Genomic DNA, 21,240 nt, shown 5'->3' on the forward strand with positions numbered 1-21,240 from the left:
ACTCTCCCTGATCTTCGCAGCTTTTCATTCATGGCTTCCATAGCCTTCTTTACACCAGGTGTTCTCATAGCTGGGATCCCAAGCTCCTCATCAAGGCTCATATCTGAGCCACTAGACTCTCCATCAACATGAGAATGCCCTGCAGAAATGTCAGGCATACCAAGGGGCTCAACCACTTTCTCTTTTCCTTTACGTGATGTACTAATCACATTTGCAGGGCTGGTATTATGACGCAGCCTGCCACTCCATGGTCTATCAACAGACCCACTAGATGAGGACTCTCCTGGTCCACTCAAAGACTGTGATTGCTGACCTGCATTCTGTGCAACCACACTTCCACTCAAATCAGCCCCAACAGCTTCTTTTTCAGCAGCATACCAGCTGCTCATCTCATCAAAGACAACATCCCTGCTTACCCTCAACTCACGTGTAGCAGGGTTATAACACTTGTATCCCTTTTGCTCAAGGGAATATCCAATAAACACACATTTTTCAGCTTTCGGATCCAGCTTGGTTCTCAGCTCATCTGGCACATGCACATATGCAATGCATCCAAAAACTTTCAGATGAGATAAATCTGGTTTTCTGCCAGTAAACCTCTCCTCTGGAGTTACATCATGTATGGCTGCAGTTGGAGTCCTGTTCATGATGTATACTGCTGTAGAAACAGCCTCAGCCCAATAGCAATGCGGCATATTTTTCTCTTCCATCAATGCCCGCGCAATCTCAGCAATGTGCCTGTTTTTCCGCTCAGCAACTCCATTTTGCTGCGGAGTGTATCTGCATGTATACTGTCTCCGAATTCCATTCTTCTTCAAAAATTCAGAGAACTCATTGGAGAAGTATTCTCCCCCTCCATTTGACCTTAGGCACTTGACATATTTTCCTGTTTGCTTTTCAACCAAAACTCTGAAATTCTGAAAGTGAGTGAAAACCTCACTCTTCTCCTTCATGAAATATACCCACACTTTCCTTGTGTGGTCATCAATGAAAGTGACATAGTACCTGCAGCCTCCCATAGACACGGTCTTCGTAGGACCCCATACATCTGAATGCACAACATCTAGTGCATTTTTGCTCACATATCTGTTACGTGGAAACACATGCTTTGTTTGCTTCCCAAATTGGCATGCTTCACATATTTTCTGCATACCTTCCACTTTAAATTTTGGCAGCCCTGTCACAATTCCTTTTGTCTGCATAGACTTCAATCTCTGCACATTTACATGTCCAATTCTTTTATGCCATATGTCTGTGTCTGCAACAACTCCTGAACCATTTGCAAACATCGCAGCACTCATTTCAGGCATGTCTACATTCAACGTAAACATTCTGCCCACTCTGTTGCCTTTTGCAACCAACCTGCACTTGTCTTTAAAGTCTTCGACATAACACCCATCAGGGTTAAACCTAACCTGCAAACCCTGCTCAATCATCTGGCCAACTGAAACCAGATTCTTCGTTATGTTCGCTACATGAAGTACATCTGCAAGGTACTTCACTTTGCCATCCTGCATAGATAATGGCACATCTCCAACGTGGGCGATTGGATGAGCAGTGTCATCCCCTGTTTCCACAAAACCTGGTCTTTCCGGGTTTTTCATCTCCTTGAACCACTCCCCATGACTCGTCATGTGGTTCGAAGCGCCTGAATCCACATACCATACATTATCTTTTTGTGCTGCATCAACATTTTCAGACATGGCATTCACGACATGCTGCATAACAAACAACCTCTCATTATCCTCATTATTTCTGCTTGAGGATGCATAGTTGTTTTGCTGCACTTTCCCATTTTGCATGTCAGCCTGCTTCTTATAACATTCTGACTGCACATGTCCAGGCTTACCACAATAATAGCATTCACGTGCATCATTATATTGCCTTTGCCAATTTCCACGGCCTCTTTGACTCCCCCTGCCTCTGAATCTGCCTCTTCCACCTGCGTGTTGTTGTTGTTGTTGATTCTGGGACTGTTGTTGTTGTTGCTGCTGCTGCTGGCCATAATTCTGATTACCTGTTCGGCCACCTCCTTGACCGCGTCCACGGCCTCCTCTACCTCGTCCTCTTCCTGAACTCGTGTAGAAGGCCTGTTGCTCTGAACTGTTTTTACTTTGTGAAGACTGTTGGTCTTCACCCAAGTTCTTCTCTTCGATAATCAGCATAGACACCAAGTCTGTAAAGTTGGGAATGTTTTCCCGAGTCTGAATAGACGTCTTGAACGCCTTGTATTGTGGCCCGAGACCACGTAGACAGACTTCCACCTTGTCATCATCATCTACTGACACACCAATAGATGCAAGGGATTCCACAATACCCTTTATCTTCAGCGCATAGTCATTCACAGACATGCTCTTTTTCTCCACAGTATGAAGTTCATTCTTCAACTGTATCTTACGTGCCTTGGTGTTTGTTTCATAAAGCTTTACCAAGGTGTCCCACGCCTCCTTGGGGGACTTGGCATCCTGAATGTGCCCAATCATGGTGTCCTGTATACTAATGGAAAGCCAATACATAACCTTCCTGGCTCCTTGGTTCCAGTCTTTAAACTCTTTTACATCTGCAGCAGTCGGATTTATATCCGGTATCTCCGGTGCCTCTTCATGCTCACCTTCTATGTAGTCCCAATAGCCTTTTCCCATCAGGAAATTCGTCAACCTGAACCTCCAAGCATGGAAGTTATTCTTATCCAGCTTCTCAGCCACAATCTGAGTTATCCCATCATTTGACATCTTGCCAAACACACAGAAACTGCACTCTGGTTTTTCTGCACAAATGCTGTATTTTCTGCACAGCGGTACTGCAGTACTCTCAAATGTCACAACCAGTGACTTCAATGCACATACATACACCCAATGGCAACTGTAGACCTCTTTGCAGCACCCACAGTGTCTGCACAGTCAATCTGTCTTCCTGCAGTTCTTAAAACAGAGTTCTGCAGAGAATCGATGACTTACCCGCAGTGCTCGAAATCGCCTGCTTTCTGAAAAACGGAGGTCCAGACGCGCCCGAAACGTAGGACTGTATAGTTGCCCTATAGCTTCACTCCCGCGAAGAAAGCTCCTCAATCGGAGATCGTTTGCCGGTGCCTCCCGTAGAGCTCCCGACAAGGGTGTAGTCACCAACACAATAGGGAAGAGTAGTTGCAGCTCTTACCCTCGTACCGCTTCCTGTGGTTCTCTTGCTTGCAGCTCAGCCCTTAGCACGAACCAGGCTCTGATACCATGAAAAGATGCAGGGGGGAAGAGAGCTTGAGCTCTTGCAAGCACACACACACACTCACAAAACCCTAATAGAGAACACACAAGGTGAGAGGCTGAAAATCTTCTTCTTCTCTACTCAACACTCAACACACCATATACAAGAATAAGAGTACACACAATATGAAAGGTACTCAACCAAATACATACACGGGTTCTCTATAGTGTGAACCCGACTAAATGAGCTGGCGCTATAACTATGCCAGTCTCTAGAGTGGCTGTCACACAGCCTGTCATCCCACTGGCCGCATATCACCCAAGATCTCACCAACCATGCCAGTGGTGTAAGTGCGGGGCCTATCCCCCAGGCGGGTCACCAGTGTCCACCGCCTCACTAGAGCTCGATATCTCAACATCTCTCATAAAAGGTGGGGAATGAAGGGGAAGCTAATGCAAGAAGACAACCTACAACCAATTCTATCTACTAGCAAGCATCCATCAAACATGTGAGATTCAATAGCATACATGCAAGCAAGAAGAGGGAAAATAAGAGCTCACAAGTAAACTATTACAATGATTGTGTATTGCTTATTGTCAAAAATGACACATATATAAGTGACTAGTTTTTACACTAGGCCACCCAAACTTAAAAATGATCCGGCCTCTTACTAGTCTTAAACAAGTATGTACGCGAAATCCTTCGACTTTTCCTATTTGACATTAAGTACAAGGTAAGGCTACTTTTTATGTTCCAACCTAGTCTCGCAAAAGGTAAAGAGTAGGTAAGATGGCAAAGCGTCTTATGGTAGGTTGGGCGAGTGAAACCATGTTAATAAGAGTTTGGTTGACTTTACCCTTGGACACTCTATTGTGAGGTTGTGGAACACCAATGGGCACTCATATGGGATCGGCAGCTATAAATACCAAAGGTACCTTATGATTGGCATTATTGGCTAGTGGACATAAAACAATTATATTGACACATTTTGCACCTACCACACATGGTCATCATGGATGACCATCTAGATTAAGAGTGATTCAAATAGTCTATTTAGATGCTCCCGTCAAAGGAGAACTTATAGCTATCTCATATATCCCACAAGTAATATAAAAACTACTATCAATCATAATTCTATTTCTTGGAAATAATCAAGAAATCTAATAAAATCCTATTTTTTCCATATTATTCTCCATATTTTTATTTTATAATTTGAGTTTGAGTTCTATATTGGGGAAAAACCTACTTCATGTGAGTTTGAATTCTACATATTACTCTCCATATTTTTTATTTTTTTAAAAAATCTGAGTTTAAGTTCTACATTGGGGAAAAACCTACTTCATGTGAATACGTTGCACGTTGTATCCCCTTGGAACACATTCACAATTGTTTACCTTAACTGTCATACTCTAAGTCTTATCATTTTTTATGAATCTAAATAAAATATACATGTATGCATTTCATGCAATTGCATCAATAAAAGAAGGTGACCGTTTCATTAATTTAAAAGGAAGGTCCTTTGAAACTTGTATTCCGTCAACCCCTATGATACCTGGGACCTATTGGTGATTAGTCACACTTAGGGTGCTAACATTTGTGCTGTTGCCGTTGTAACTTACTTCAAAGTTGTTTTCATGATTTATTAATATTGATCAAAGTTTTGATAAGTTGATCAATGTTCAATATATTTCATGTCCAATAGAGAGAGATTTATCAATCAAGAAAATCAATTGAATGTTCTACTATGGCTTTTATCTTGATTATGAGTGGTCAGTAGCAACCTAGCGATCTTGTGTTCGATTTGGATGGGTTGCCATCACACAAACGGTCACCGTAGACTTAAGTCATTTTGTTCCAGATCTCTTCTTTCCGGAGAGGCTTGCTCTACTTGGTCCTGACTTTTGAAGGTCAAAGGATCCCCACGTTGTGAAGCGGGCTTTATCACATTCACTTCTAATTTCCGTGTGTGTGTGTAGGGGCGTAACAAGAGCGATAAGTTGTGGCCGAGATGGCACTTGCTGCCATTGGCAACAACTTCTAATTTCCAATGTAGTTTGAAAGGGTGTGGGCACTATAACTATTTTTTTTTTCGAGGGTACAAGAAATTTTAGAAACACACACACACCCAGCCTCCGTGAGGTGGAGGCGACCCCTCTACTCCCAACCCTTTTGATGGGTTGATTATAAGCATGTACGATGGGTTCGCGGGCCCTCATCCCGGTGGCCACTATAACTATTGCTTTAATGGAGTCTTTTGATTGAAAGAGAGGGTATAGCAGCCTTTTGGTGGGCAAGTATTGAAGAGAGGAAATGCCATAGAGTCTTGGCAACGGTCATATTTATCTGGTGTCTAATTTCTTCCGGGCGCTCCATGGAGCCTTGCCTAATTCTCTGTGCTTTTCCAACGGTCATATTTATGCTCGACTTCACTGTATATCGCTACGCAAATTCACAACAGCTTTGATGCAAATTGTGCAGCAAGGTAGGTATCATCAGAAATCAAGCCAAATTCTTTTTGGTGCTGCACAGAAAAATGATTTCTGAAGAGCAGCGCAAGCGAATGGAAGAAAACAGAGTTGCCGCTCTCACTCGGCTAAAAACCAAAGCAGATGCTAAGCCCACAATTGGGCATAATCACATACAGAGCCCAGTAAAACCTAGCCCTAATTATCACCTTTCTCACACTAATTATGTGCCCACAACTGGGCATCATCTGATACAGAACACGGAAAACCCTAATTACATGGGATATCATCCGATACAGAACGCAATAAATCCTAATTATGTGGGGCATCATCCGATACAGAACACAGAAAACCTTAATCATGTGGGACATCATCTGATACAGAACCCAGAAAAGCGTAATTTCCTTTCTGGTCCTGCCGCCATTTCTCACAGGAATTACATGCTGGAAGCAGAGAGGAGGTACCCATCAAGCAAGAAGCCTCGGACAAGCCAGGACTCTTGGATCTTGACCAGCAAATGTGAAACTGGCCCAAAGTTGGGTTTAGGTCCAGTCATCAACAGTGGCATATTTGCTGCACAGCCCACCCCCTTGAAACATATAGAGGTCTCTCTGGAGCTTCTGGCCCTGGACCAATTCACAGTTCAAATCCCAGACCCCAGTGCTACTGCGACGGATATTTTCAGTCGGATTTTCGCCTCTGTAAGTGCAAAAAATCTCATAAATTATGCTGAATTTATCTGTTGATTTTATTTATGCAATTGCTCACCATTAATATAGTTGTTCATGCCAAAGTTTTACCCTTGTGCATAATTCTTACTGCATGTAGTGTTTATGTCCAGGTAAAGCCCTTGTGTGGAGAGAGTTCACAGAGCACTACTGTGTACCATGTAAAGGACTACAAGACTGTGCTTCACATTCTGAGAAACACACCTGGTGTCATTTTGGACCAATTGCCACATAGTACCCTGTCTACAGTTCAAAAAATGCTACAAGTCAATTACTCTCATCAACAGTGGGTTCCTTTCATGCCAAACCATATTTCAGACACTGCTGTTGATGAGCTGATGCAACAAATACCCTGCAAGTTGAAGGCAACGTTATTGCCTTTTCAGCTGGAAGGTGTAAAATATGGTCTGAGAAGGGGTGGACGATGTCTTATAGCTGATGAGATGGGTGTTGGAAAGACAATTCAGGTTTGTACTTTGAAGCAAATTTTTTTCATTTGTGAACTCATCTTTCTTAAAGAAGTACATTCAGAAACTTGCATTGCTACTAGATGCCTGCATGGCACACACAGCTCCCAGTCATCAATTATTTTTACAGTTGAAACTGTAAAAAAAAAACTGTTTAAAAAATAATAAAAACTAAAAAATAAAGGTTTGGTATAATATGTGCACACCCCCACATATGCATGCATGTAAAACTAAAAAATATAGGTTTGGTATAATATGTGCACACCCCCACATATGCATGCATGTAAAACTTGCACAGATTTGCGTGTATGTGTAGGGCTGCTAGTTTCTTACAGCCTGTTGTTGTCAATATGGCAGAAAAAGAAATTAACTTCTTTGGTGTCGACTGTGAAATATTGCAAAAGCCCATTGAAAATTTTGATCGAGTTGCAGTGGGTTCTCCTTCTTTATTGGTTTGAAATGAGAGACCATGGTTTTCTTTCTCATTTTGCTCTAGTTGTGGAGTTGAGAAGCCCCATGTTTAAGGAGCTCAAAGTTTGGTGCTTGTGCAAGATCTTAAGATCAGAAGGGGATGTGATATAAGATTCACGGTGGAGAAAGATGGTTTTGAGAGCTCCACCAGTTAGCCAGGTTGGTGATTTCTTGTACATGGACAGTTGGTTTGACGCGGGAGCAGAGCCATGCATTGTGGAACTCTTGCAGGGGTCTTTTTTTTTTCTGAAAAGGAGACTTCTATTAAGTATGAAAAAATTTACAAAATGGAGATTTCACACCAAGCAAGGTGGAGATCTCAACCAATCAGGAGCCCTGTGTTGCCAATAGGGTTCTGAATGAGAGGATGTGAAAAAGATACCAATGTCCCACTCTCTCATAAACTGGCCGCGCTTCCTCTCCGCAGCCCTCAAAGATCCCTGGATTCTGGCCTAGGTAGCCATAATGGTGTGAATAATATCACTCCAAATCCTACAAAGACACTGAAAAACAAGAACGGAAGTACCCTCAATGGCCTCAGTGCATCTAGCCTTCTAGATATTCCAGGCTGAGATGCTAGCAATAATCTCCCAAGAGCTGTCTAACCTCTGTGCCGGAGGGACAAAGTGTGAAAGTGGCAAATCCTGAAGACAACACTGCCGAGCAACTCCTTGCCTAACCATAACTGCCAAGCTCCTATCAGTCCCCTCGAACCTCAGCTAAGGCCTAGACTGTGTCAACCAAATGATAGAACCAAAAGAAATAATAGTATCCCTCTTAATCCTACCAAAGACACTGAAAAACAAGAACGGGAGTACCCTCAATAGCCTCAGTGCATCTAGCCTTCTAGATATTCCAGGCTGAGATGCTAGCAATAATCTCCCAAGAGTTGTCTAACCTCTGTGCCGGAGGGACAAAGTGTGAAAGTGGCAAATCCTGAAGACAACACTGCCGAGCAACTCCTTGCCTAACCATAATGGCCAAGCTCCTATCAGTCCCCTCGAACCTCAGCTGAGGCCCAGACTGTGTCAACCAAATGATAGAACCAAAAGAAATGATAGTATCCCTCTTAATCCTACCAAAGAGGTGTGCAATCGCAGACCAAACCCTCTGTGCTTCCCTGCATTCCCATAAACAATGGTAAACTGACTTCGAAACTCCTGCACATCTAGGGCATGCTGGGCAAGCATGCACTAGTAACAGACCTCCACTGATTGGTGGCCAGACCACCATGAAGAGAAACCTAGATAAAGGAGGAAATCTGTGGCTTCCGATAAGAATGCCACAATCTCCGCCAAAATAACCTCGGAATGTCAGTCGAAATGCTGTAAGATTCCCAATGGGGTCTAAGAGTAGGGACACTGATTGTGTCCCAAGATAAGATGTCTGGCATTCCGCACCGTATAACTGAAAAAAGGCATGCTTTTCGAAGGGTTACAAGCATCCTTCCACTCCCACTTACCGGGGTCCCAATGCAAATGTCTGATAGGGCAGCCACCATACAACCAAAGGCTAACACTCTCTGTGATCATCCCTTGGGGGGGGGAGCAAAGTGATTGCCCGGTGAGCGCATGGAGACTCCGGTGTTTAAGGAGGGGTTTGTTGCCCCATGGTTGTGGCCCAAAGTGGCCAATCCTCGGCAAAAAAGCACCCATCATGCTTGTGGTCCAAAAGAAGAGAATCCTCTTATTATCGTCTGCAACATCTTGTGCATAAGTTCCTTGCGATCTATTATCCTGGCTTTAGCGTGTATAAGTGAGAGATTGTAAATTTATATATGGTGTGAGAGATTCGGCTGTGCAAAAATCTTGTTAGCTAGTTGGTATAAGATGATGACCATGCACAATGTGCATATCTGTCAGACCCACACATAGGTAAACACAATGTATTTACTTGTCAAGAATTTATGGACAGATTTTTGTCAACAAACCCCATAGAGTAAATGTTTTTTGTTATTGACACAACAGGTCATCCATTTAGTTGACATTTCCACCTGTCCATCTACGTAGGAAGCAATACATTCAACCTGAGTGCTCTGATAAACAGTTGAATTGACCACACCTTACAGATAGTCTTGGGATAGGCAAGAAAATTCATCTAGTAGTAGCCCAATAACCGCACTTTGTATGATTTTTGTAGGCGATATCATTGGCAGCTTGCTATGCCAAAGAGGGGTCCATATTAATCACTTGCCCAGCTAGCCTGCGGTTGATGTGGGCTGAGGAGCTGGAGCGGTGGCTTCCTTTTTTGTTGCCTGTTGATATCCATCTGGGTAATAAATTTGGCTTTTTATCATGTCCCTTCTTGCTGTACATCTTGGTAATGGGTTTAATAAGCACAATCTACAATTAGTACTGTGTATTAGCATGCTGTTTCTTGATTTCTTGAATCAATGTTGCAGTGTTTGGGCGTAAAAACAATATCCCAGATAATGTGAAAACCCCCAAAGTTGTAGTCATATCCTACACAATGCTACGACGGTTGAGGAAAAACATGATATCACGCAAGTGGGCAATGCTGATAGTGGATGAATCCCACAATTTGCGATGTACAAGAAGCAAAGTTGAATGTGAGGAGGTACTTATTACTAGTTTTTTTCTCTCCATTAGTTGACATGCTTTATTAAAACTCTCTGCTTTACTAATTTAACTTCTTTGAGATGCAGACCACCACGATTCTTGATATTGCTCAAAATGTCAAGCGGATTGTCTTGTTGTCAGGCACACCCTCTTTGTCAAGGTCAGCATTTTTCCTCATGTATTTCATAAGCATCATTGCTGGTAAGTCATGAAGATTTTGACACGAGAATGGTGAAAGAATGCTCATGTTAGATGTGTGTTTTTCAATCCTTGCAGGCCTTTCGATATTTTTCACCAAGTCAATATGCTAAGGTGGTTAACTTTATCTCATCTTCAAAAGTGAGCTTTCAAGTCCTTTAAACCCTTGATGAAGACTCTCAACAAGACGTAGTTTTTTTGCAGTCCTTGTTTACTTGGAAGAAGCAAGTATGATTTTGCTCAAAATTACTGTTCCACACAACCATCAGAAGGAGGTCAAGGTTCTTGGACTAAGGTACATGCTCTTTTGTAAGGACGATATATGGTTTACCTTTGTTTTGTTCTAGAAGCCTCTCCATGACTTCTTTTTACATTGACAAGAGAGAGAGAGAGAGAGAGAGAGAGAGAGAGAGAGAGAGAGAGAGAGAGAGAGAGAGTTTGTTTTATGGAAACAATTGTCCATGAGAGGCCATCAAAATATGCATCATGCATAATAGCATTAACAAAGAAATGCAATAAACCGATTGCGACATTCTATAGACTAGCCAAAATAACTATTGCAACTAATTGCTTTTTACACCAAGAATTCGGACAATAAACTGCAGCTGATGAAATTTAAGTATTTCATGCCCAAAACAACTTGTTCAAAAGGTTATTGGTAGTGTAATGTAACCTTCGAGTTAGATCTTGAACTATATAGGGATCCCACCATGGGCAAATGCTCATCTGGGTTATCTGTACACAGCTATTGTCTCTTACCCATGGTAAATTTTTAAACTTGAGGTTGAAACAGCCGTGTTGAGAGGGAGCCCACAACTTGTGCAGAGCTATCAACATGATCCATGAGAAATGTTCAACTCCCTCGCCCTTGCCACACAAAAGAATAACATATCCCTCCACATCTCTGAGTGGATGCATTTTTCAAATTATCATCCATCATAGGGTCTTGAGAATATTGGAGGTGGTGAAGTCATGTCCAGAAGGAGCTCAATGATCTTTTGTGGAGAGTGGCTAGGTTTCTGTCCTTCCTCTTAGCCATATGAAACACCACCCAGATACATACGTTTGAATTCTGGTCATAAATAAGTTGGCATAAGTGATTCTGAATGGGCTTTGAAGTATAAGAGATGGAACACAAATCGAGACATCGAAGCCATATGCATATCCTTCTGATGGGTCTGTTTTGTTTTTAAAGTGCAAAGTAGAGAATTGGTCACTACATGCATGACTTATAATTATAATGCACTTATGTCCTTTCTTTGTTTTTCTGGTGCTGCTGTCATGTAGGATTTCTCCAAAGGACGACGTCTACATGAACTGAACATACTGCTAAAGGAGACAATAATGGTTCTTTCTACTTGTCCTTTCTTTGTTTTTGCTATTAAACCTTACTGCATACACTTTAAAACATTATGACTTCAAGACAAATTTTATGTTCCCTCTCAGCTTTGCAAAATTCTTTTGAAGTCCTTATAGAATGCCTCAGTTTGGGCCTAGAAATCTTCCTCTTTATATTGTGCATATATCACCTTTAAATTGTGCTATTCTCACTATAATTCTCTTTGCTTGCTGCATTTTTCATAGGGGTAATTTGTTAGTTTTTATACTGATTACTTTTCTCTGGTATATATACTTCACTTAAAGTCTAAACAATAGCCTTGAGACAATGAATGCCCAGAGTGTAAGGATGCAGATGCAGATTTACAACATTAAACCCAGGAGTAATGTTAGGGTTTTGGTAGTGATAAATAAACATATGATAAGATTGCAGCGATCATGTAGACTATAGCCTGTCTGGCTGTGGGTGTTAGGGTTTTGATAGTGATAAACATATGACAAGCTTGCAGTGATCATGTAGACTATAGCCTGTGTGGCTGCGCGTGTATGAGACCCTAGTGTAAAATAGTGTTGTCTTGTAGACGTTATTCACATACCAAATCAATAAACTTCATCAGTCAAATTTAGTGCAATTTTGGAGTCAGTGTGTTTACGAGGTAACTCATTGTGTGGCCAGCCAATGAGGGCTGACTTTGTGCACTAGGACAACACTTGTAATTGCATGTGCTTAAATTTTAGCTGTGGGAATCCCACTTCAGTACCTTCTGTCATAACAGCCTTGGTTGTTCATTGTGGGCCTTTCCTTTACGTTGGCTTCTGTTAACAGCCTTTATTGTTCTCATTGTGGGCCTTTCCTTTATATTGGCTTGTGTATAGTAGTGCAAAACTTGGAATCACTTTTTCATGAGCCATGCTTCTTAGACATGACTTTTTCTTTTCATGTTTTGAAGGGTTTATTCCGCATAGAACATGGGGTGTGATTTCACAGAGATGGAAAGGCAGATTCCTTTCATGGAACTGGCAAGTCATGTGAGATATTGCAGTCAAAGTGAAGGGATTAATTGATTAAGTGTAGCTCAATGTGCACGGCTGAGAATCCAAAACGTTGGTAAAAGCCCTTGGTTCGGATTGCTCCTCATCCGGGTTCAAGTCGGCCTTTTTCGTCGATTAGCATCACGGCTAATCAATCTCCCTCGGCTGGGCGAACCATTGTTTTTTCTGAAGCCGAGCTCGCGGTCCTCTACGCCGAAATCGAGAAAGACTCCAAAACGACCCTCATTGCCAGAATCTTTGGATCTTTCACCCTTCCCGTCTCCAGGCTCGGGATTGGGTCCTGGCGGCTCTGCCCTCCGACCTCACCTCACACTTTCGAGATGTTAGTTTGCTTGGAAGAGGTTTCTTCCAAGCACAAGTGGATTTTGATTCTGAGGACGCAGCCTCAGAGGTTTTGAAGGGCAGCCCTTTGCCATTGGGCCCGAGGAAGATATTCTTTCTTCCCTACTTCAGCTATTTTGAGCCTGTTGAGGAAGACCGGAACCGTTGCCCGATTACTCTCAGATCCCAGGTCTTCCTCATGCATATTGGCCCATGTTAGAGGCCATCGGGTCCGCCTTTGGGCTGGTTCTTCAAGTGCCCCCCCTCCACGCCTTACCGACATCTTCTGCCCAGGTGGTCACTGCCTCGGCGGATGCTGTCCCCAGGGTCATGGTTCTTGCCCGTGACATTGAGCTCTTTGAGGACTATGTTTTGCTTCCGGGCCCTTGTGGCCCTTTGAAGCAACGTATGGAGATTGCAGGTAAACCCGATCAGTGCCGGGTTTGTCACCAACAGGGTCACTTAGCCCGAGATTGCCCTCGGGCTCGGGGTCGCAGCAGGAGGCCTCACAAGCGTGCTTCTCAGGCGCCACCTCCCTCCCTTGGTTCCTTCTCGTCCTTCAGTCCGCCAGGTGTGGTGAGCTGTCTCTCATGCCCCCCCCCCTGGTGCGATTGATGGGAAGGCCTCCTTGGATCATGTACAAATAGATGATGTTTCTGGTCAGAGGGATGTGTCAGCTGATGCATCTTTGCAGAGAGATGATATCTCAGATTAGGATGATTTTGTTGAGTCCTCTCTACTTGGAGGGGGCAATATGCAGGATGTTCAACGCAGTGGGGGATCATGTATTGCAGGATTTTCAGCATGATGCCATTGCATGTCAGTGGACTTTGCCCCGTGGATTATCCCGTTCTCCAGCATTATGAGAGGCGTCCTCAGGCTGCCCATCGTCTTCTTAGATCGGGGTTCAAACCTTCTTCTCTTCCATGAGAGTCATCGTCTCATGGAATGTTCAGGGCCTTGGAGGGCTTCCCACCCGTGGTAGGAAGCGCCTTCTGAAGGACCAGCTTCACCCTGCTGTTACAGGAGGGTCTGTGGATGTACTTTTGTTGCAGGAACACAAATTGGATAGATCTAAGTGTGGCAAAACTGGTAAGATGCTTTTTGGCCACACCTTCTGGTCCTCGGCAGTTGGGACTAGAGGGGGTGTTTGCATTTCAGTGGCAGCATCTGTTATGCATTTCAGTGGCAGCATCTGTTATGCCTCATGTTACTGGGCACAATGTTATTTATCATCCCTGCTAGAGCGCAGTGGATCTTGATCATGCATGAGGGTCAGAAATTGGGAATCTTGAATATCTATGCACCTATCTTCTGGGACACCATTACAAATGTCATTCCCGAGGTTGATCATTGGATAGTGGGAGGAGATTTTAATATGGTTGAGCAACCTTCTGACAAGAAGGGTGGACGCGAAGGGGGTTTACACCCTTTGGAGCGAACCTCATGGGAGAGGTTCATGCTTTCCTTTTTTGGCAGGGATTGCTGGATTGAGGATGACTTCCAGAGAAGGCCAAACTCCTTATCTTTCTCTTGGCATAACCGCAGGAGCGGGGATGATAGCATCTTTGCACGTCTGGACAGGTTTTATGTGGATGATTGGTCCTTGGACAGAGGAGGCACCATTGCTATTATGCCTGACACCACCAAATCCGATCATTGCCCCGTCGTTTTGTGTCTCAGGGAGCCTGGGGCTCGCACGGCCTCTCCCCGTTTCCGTATCCCTGACTCTCTTTATCTAGATGCTGACATCTCCCTTGAGATCAGAGAGATATGGAGATCTTGTGACGGTCCTGATCCTTGTCATAATATTGCACTGGCTCTTGAGAGGACCAGCCATTATTATCATAGCACTGCCTTGTCCAAGAAGAAGGAGGCTCTAGACAAGGAGAGAGCTATTAGGCGTAGGATTGCTGCTCTTCAGAGGGAACATGAAAAGCATCCACATGCGTCTTGGATTACAGACCTCTTGACCACAGTTAGAGCAGAGCTGCAATTGGCCATGGACAGGAGGGTTGAGTTCGCGTTTCATGCGAATGAGGCTTTTTGGACTCAGATGGGTGGCAGATGCAACAAAGAGTTTTTCTCAGCACACAGGCCTTCCCATAGCAGGGATTCTGTGAGGTACTTGCAGGATTCATAGGGTGAGGTTCATATTGAGCTTGATAATGTGAGGGGTATTGCTTTAGATTTTTTCTCGAAGGATGAATTCCTTCACGCACTGCATGCTCTTTCCAGTGGTTCATGCCCATGGGATGATGGTCTTTCTCTCGCCTTCTTTATTCTTTTTTGGGATCATATTGGAGATGCTATCACTGTTGCCCTTTAGGAAATGTTCTTGTCGGGTATGATGCCGCCATACCTCACGGAGGGGCTGATTCACCTTATCCCCAAGAGTGGGGACAAGACTGACATCAAGCAATGGAGGCCCATCACCCTCCTTGGATCTGCATATAAAATCTTAGCTAAAGCCTAGAGTATAAGGTTGCAGCCGATTCTCCAAAGGACTATCCATGATATATAGAATGGGTTCCTCCAAGGAAGGAGTATATTTGATAACATCTTTTCTTTTTGGGAAGCTGTCGAGTGGGCAAAATCTAGTCAACAGCCTCTTGCCATTCTTTTGCTTGATTTTGAAAAAGCTTATGACAGAGTGGATTGGGATTTTTTGGAGGGCACTATGGCACACATGGGGTTTTTCCAAAACTGGATCAGAGGGGTGTCCTGCCTATACAAGGAGGCTCCTAGCACTGTTTTAGCTTGTGGGGGGTGCAGCGAGCGTTTTTAGATTTCCCGTTCAGTGAGGCAGGGCTGTCCCCTTGCCCCTTTAGTGTACCTCATTGTAGTTGAGGCTATGAGCAGGTTTCTTCGGGCTGCCCCTGGTGTTGTGGGTCTCAGGCTGCCTTTATGCATGGAGGAAGAGTTTTTGGACTCTGAGTTAGCAGATGATACGGCGTTGTTGCTTGAGGCTTCACATGCTTGTTTATGTGCTTTCTGGGATAGCCTTGGAGGCCTTTTGTTTGGCAGTAGGAGCTACTATCAATTGGCATAAGTCAGTTGGTTTTTGGATGAGTGATTCTCCTCTTGGAGATTGGGGTACAGATGTTGGTTTTACTTGGATTGAGAGAGGATGCTCTGCCAGATACCTTGGTTGTCAGGTGGGCGTTGACATCTCCCCTGCACAACAGTTTGCTCCAGTGCTCTTAAGCATTAAAAGCAAACTTCATCATTGGAGTAGGAGGAAGCTCGACTTGGCCTCTAGAGCTTTGGTGGTTAACCAAGTTTTGCTAGCCACGGCTTGGTTTATCGCTTCATGCTGGATTTTTCATAAGGTATGCATTGGCCAACTTCGTCGCCTTACTCGGAACTTTCTTTGGTCAGGGCTTGATAGAAATGCACACACCAGGGCCAGAGTTGCTTGGGAAACCATTATCAGGCCTAAGCAGGAAGGGGGATTGAATATCATTGACCCTGAGGTGCAATGTAAGGCTTTGCTTTGTAAGCTTGTTGTTAGGAGCTTTCTTCTAGGCACTGAGCCGTGAAAGGACTTTCTCATGCAGCAGATCACAAAGTGTGTCCTTGTTCGTGGAGGTGGCTGGGCTCTCAGCTCACGCTTTATTTTTTCGGATGCAGTTCACCGCTCCCCTTCACCCCCCTTGGTTAGGTCCCTCCTACGGGCCTGGGACTGCTTGAGGAGTTTTTTGGTACACATTCCCCCGCGTTCAATGGAGGAAGCTAACCGGTAGCCCATTCTGTGGAATGATTTGATCTTAGATGTGCATGGTAGACCTCTTGGGGCAGCTATGCATATTCTTTGGGGTGGCTGGGAGACCCTATGCCCCACAGTGTTGGCTTGGAAGAGGTTTCAGAGCCTCACCGAGGTGCAAAGATTGGATTTCACGTAGCATTTGAGAGGCTCTAGCCGGAGGATTGCACAGATTGATGCAGCCATTCCCAACCAGTGGATTACTGGATCTTTCTTGGATGGCCGTCATCATTCTTGGTTTGGGGTTTTTTCTGGGACAGGTGTTCCTCTTCAGGTCATGGGTCTCCCCTTGCCTAGGGAGGATGATGTACCGGTCTTTTTTTCTGTACACAATGGATGGCAGCTGGAGAGATGTGACGTGGAGGACCTTATTGAGGGCCCCCAGATTTGTCTAGTCAGAGTTGTTGGCAGGTTAGGGAAGCACGTCTTTGTTGACACCCCCCCCCCCCAAGGGTCATCACAGAGAGTATTAGCCTTTGGTTGTATGGTGACTGCCCTATCAGACATTTGCACTGGGACCCCGGTGAGTGGGAGTGGAAGGATGCTTGTAACCCTTTGAAAAGCATTCCTTTTTTTAGTTATACGGTGCGGAATGCCAGACATCTTATCTTGGGACACAATTAGAGTGTCCCTACTCTTAGACCCCATTGGGAATCTCACGGCATTTTTTTTTTCAAAAAGAGACTTCTATTAAGTATGAGAAAAACATACAACAATCACAGCTATAAGCCGGAAGAGAATAGAATCACCCCAATATGTAAGGTGATTTCAACCACTGAGGCATCATGATGCCATGTAAGACCTGTGGTACTAGAGGAAAAGAAGATGCCATGGTCCCATTCCCGCATAAATAGCACACGCTTCGCCTGCGCAGAACGAGAGGGCCCCTGAATGCAAGCCCAAGTAGCCATAAGAGTGTGGATGATATCACCCCATATAGTACTAATGCACTGAGACCCAAAAATCTGGACACCCTCAATAGCCTCCGTGCATCTAGCTCTCCAGATCTGCCATGCTGTAATACTGGCAATAATCTCCCAACTGGTGTCAATCCTGTGTCTAGGGGGTGTATAATCAGAGTGAGGAACATCCTGCAATAAACCATGCTGGGCAATACCTCTACAAATGAAAAAAACAGAATCTGTACCACTGCCCTCATAAAAAAGTTGCGGACCAGACTGGGAGAGCCAAGCAACTGCCCCCCAAGTCACATGCATGGCTCGGCCACTCAATTTGCCCATAAGTTGGGCTACAGGACCCCAAATCTGTTGTGCAATGCTGCACCCCCATAGACAATGTTGTACGGACTCAGAATCTACCGCACATCTAGGACAGGAAGGTGCTACACCGAAAACTGATCTCCACTGAGGTGGGGAGACCACCATGTAAGAATAACCAAAAGAAATGAGAGATCTGGCTCCTTTTGTATGAGTGCCAAAGTCTATGCCAATATGAGGCCTGAGAGTAGGGATCCTATGCATCTGTCGAGTGAGGAGAAGCGTGGCATTCCGAACAGTGAAATGATAGGACTGCCACCATATAGCCACAAACACCAAGAGCCAGGAGTCACTATCTGAGGAGAAGGGTCAATGAACTAGTGCTTCCCCGAGCGACCAACAATCCTCACTGGACTAAGCCTAGTGTTTGGTATGATCTCCTCCATACTACATCTCCTCAATCTCCCACCAGGCATGATAGAATACATGAGGAAATCTGTATCCTCCTGGCATGGCAAAGCAATGACCTGCAGAGGTATGCCTATCCTCGAAAACACTCCCAGCCAACTCGGATGATAGTCTCCGTGAAAGGTCCCAGAAAGCCACTCATGTGGAATAGCTGCATCAATCTGATCAATATGAATGCGAGAGCCCCTAAGATGCTGAGTGGATGCAACTCTTCAATCCTCCAGAAGTAAAGGTCTTCCAAGCAAGAACTGCGTATGCGCATCTCTCCCATCCTGACCATTGCATATAACGAGATGCACCAAGTGGCCGACTAGCCTCATCCGTAATGAACTCGTTCCACATAATAGGTTTTCAATCAGCCTCGTCCAAAGACCTAGGAAGCCTTTGTCGCAAAAAATATCTCATGCTTCTCCATGCTCTGACAATGGCTGCAATAAGAGGGGAAGATGGTGCCCTAATATCATCAGCCTCTGTGAACAAAAAACGTGTGTTGGACATCCAGTCTCTCCCGACCCTGGTGTACAAGTCTTTGCAGATGCTTCTGGCTCCAAATGTAACATTCACAAGTCAAGGTTAATCAGTTTAACCAAGGATGAATCATTTGATGTAACCAGATGGGGATGCCAAGTTGTGAACAAAGGCCAGATCTTTAGACATTTGGGATGCCCCTTGGGAGTGGATGTTTCAGGTAAAGACATGCTTATGGACAAATTCATAGCCAAATTTAGAGCTTGGGACAACGTATTTCTTCCCTTTCATTCAAGGGTAGTAATAGTAAACATGGTGTTGTTGGCATGCTTCACTTCTTTACTCCTTGTTCAGCATGCCTCTGGAAGAGAGCTTTAAGCTATGCTAAAGCCTTTCTATGGAAGAATAAGCAGAGCAAGAAGAGACCATGTTTCTTCTTGGCATGGCAGAAGGTGTGTAAACCCAAGAAGGATGGGGGAATTGGCATCCTAGACATGGAAACACATGGAATGGCGAGAATGCCAAAAATGTTGACCTCCTTTCTACGGCAGAGTCAACCTTGGACTAGGATGCTTAAAGAGCTTTCTCTGAATATGACTGTGAGTTGGCAAGGCAAATGGAGGGGACTCTCTTGGATTGATAAGATTTTTTCCCATGCTCCTCTTGTCCTTAAAAATATGCCCTTTGCTGAATTTCTGATTAAGAAATGGAAGAGGATCATTCCCCTCATTCAATGGCAGGGATCTCCCAGAATCATGGGAAATTCATTATTCATGTATAATGTTTGGTGGTCCCCTTTCCCCCCCCCCCCCCCCCCATTAGCCCTCATTGAGCCCAAAGTGAGCAAAAGACTCAACAACAAAGGGATAAACAGATTTGAGGATTTTTGGGATGGTCCTCTTCTTGGGTGGAGAGATGAGGATCAGCTATTTGTCATGTATGGTCTCTCAAGATTTGATAAGAATCATCTGCATGTAATTATTGGTAAGCTCAAGACGCTAACTATCAATACTTCTAAGCTTACGGATAGGTGGATCAAAGATTGGGGGTGGACAAATGGACTTCCCCTTGGTCGGGAATCAACTGCCAAGTTTTATCAGATGTTAATGCAAGAGAAGAGAAGATTTTAAACATTTCAATACAATATGGATAGTAGCTTGGTCGGACAAATGCTGGGAATCCAAATGCAGAAGAATTTGGGGATCCAAACTGCCAACACATGCTCAGACTTTTTTGTGGAGAATCATGGTTGGGGCTCTTCCGTTAGGCTGTAAGCCGATGATCAGAAATATGGCCTCAGGGATATGCCCAAGATGCAAAACAGCCATCGAGGATTTCAAGCATGCCTTTTGGGATTGCCCGGCATTAAGATCCTTTTGGACACAGCTCTCTAAATGGGGGGGGAACATTTTTGGGCTGCAAATGTACATGGTCCCATTGGGTTTTGGGTAAAAAGATTGGTCTAGCAGAGGAGAGTAATAGCCTTTTTGGATTTGCAAGATTTACATGCCTGTGGGAGATATGGTCTACGAGGAACACTCTGGTCTTTGTTAATGATGGCATGCAAAGTGTAGATCCTAAGAAAGTTATTTGTGTAGTGAAAGCTAACATTGCTAGTCTGGTGAGTATAAACAGACCAGAGTCAGATGCAATGAACTACTTACTCACTAAGAGGATTTTGGATTGAGCAGTTTCTGTGGGTAGTTCTTCTCTTGATTGTTTGAGAAGACTATCCCACAGTTTAAATGTACTCTTTTCTTATTATTAATAAAAATACATCTTCACAAAAAAGAAGAAGGTTTTGTGCTTTGAAAGACCCTACTTCTTGTGAGTGTTCTCTTGTATACAGTGCACGTTCTCTTGTATACATTGCATGTTCTCTTGTATACACTGCACATCGTATCCTCTTACATGGCATTAGAGCTCTGGCTTGGTTTAAAACTTCGTTGGCTAATTGCTGTCTAGAAATCCCTTAGAGAAATGACATCTTTTCTAAGAACTTTCCTACCACCATTTGGTGCTGATGGAAAGCTTAACAGTACCGAATCCCAAAAACATTGAGATGCACAAATTCTAACACCCTCTCTGTATCTCATAATGTGCAAAAGTCCGAGGAAGATAAGTTGATGAAGATGCAACCATGGACACTCCAGTACTGCAGATACCGGATACACTTCGGAAAGAGGACCTACCAATCTGATTACTTGAAACAAAATGCCACCTTGAATAGCAAAGAAATCTACTTGGCTCTAGGTATAGAATTATGAGTCTGCGGAAAACACCGTGACTGAAGGAGAACCCAAAGTCTCTGTCCCACTGAATTCGGCACTCGACTAGCCTTGCATCAACTAATATCAATATCATCGACCATGGTGTCAACCAACCATGATCATCACTACATGATGGCTTTCTTTATTGCCACCTACACTCTCAACAGGTTGATAATGAGGTAATACGGTCCACCACGCTAACCAAATCCTTAATTCAACATCGTCTTGTTTTA

General features: G+C 44.0%; 1 protein-coding gene across 4 annotated transcripts in view; it reads left to right on the forward strand.

Moving 5' to 3' along the window:
• Positions 1-5,485: 5,485 nt before the first annotated feature.
• The window catches only part of LOC147603357 (SNF2 domain-containing protein / helicase domain-containing protein / HNH endonuclease domain-containing protein), a 92,792-nt gene continuing 77,037 nt past the window's right edge, over positions 5,486-21,240 (forward strand). For 3 of the 4 annotated variants that reach the window (XR_015265617.1, XR_015265618.1, XM_086796574.1), the window contains exons 1-8: positions 5,486-6,364; positions 6,505-6,858; positions 9,469-9,601; positions 9,731-9,906; positions 9,995-10,068; positions 10,185-10,220; positions 10,311-10,401; positions 11,394-11,453. Coding sequence is in view for 2 of the 4 variants with exons in the window: in XM_086796574.1 (XP_086652700.1) it covers positions 5,732-6,364; positions 6,505-6,858; positions 9,469-9,601; positions 9,731-9,906; positions 9,995-10,068; positions 10,185-10,220; positions 10,311-10,401; positions 11,394-11,453 (1,557 nt within the window). In the remaining 2 variants the exon portion in view is untranslated. Of the gene's footprint in view, positions 6,365-6,504; positions 6,859-7,215; positions 7,489-9,468; positions 9,602-9,730; positions 9,907-9,994; positions 10,069-10,184; positions 10,221-10,310; positions 10,402-11,393; positions 11,454-21,240 lie in introns of those variants that run through there. The other variant, XM_086796575.1, reaches the window with a different exon arrangement.

This window comes from Cibotium barometz, chromosome 64 (assembly GCF_041138505.1).
Source record: "Cibotium barometz isolate CiBa-2024 chromosome 64, ASM4113850v1, whole genome shotgun sequence".
Classification (NCBI taxonomy): Eukaryota; Viridiplantae; Streptophyta; class Polypodiopsida; order Cyatheales; family Cibotiaceae; genus Cibotium; species Cibotium barometz.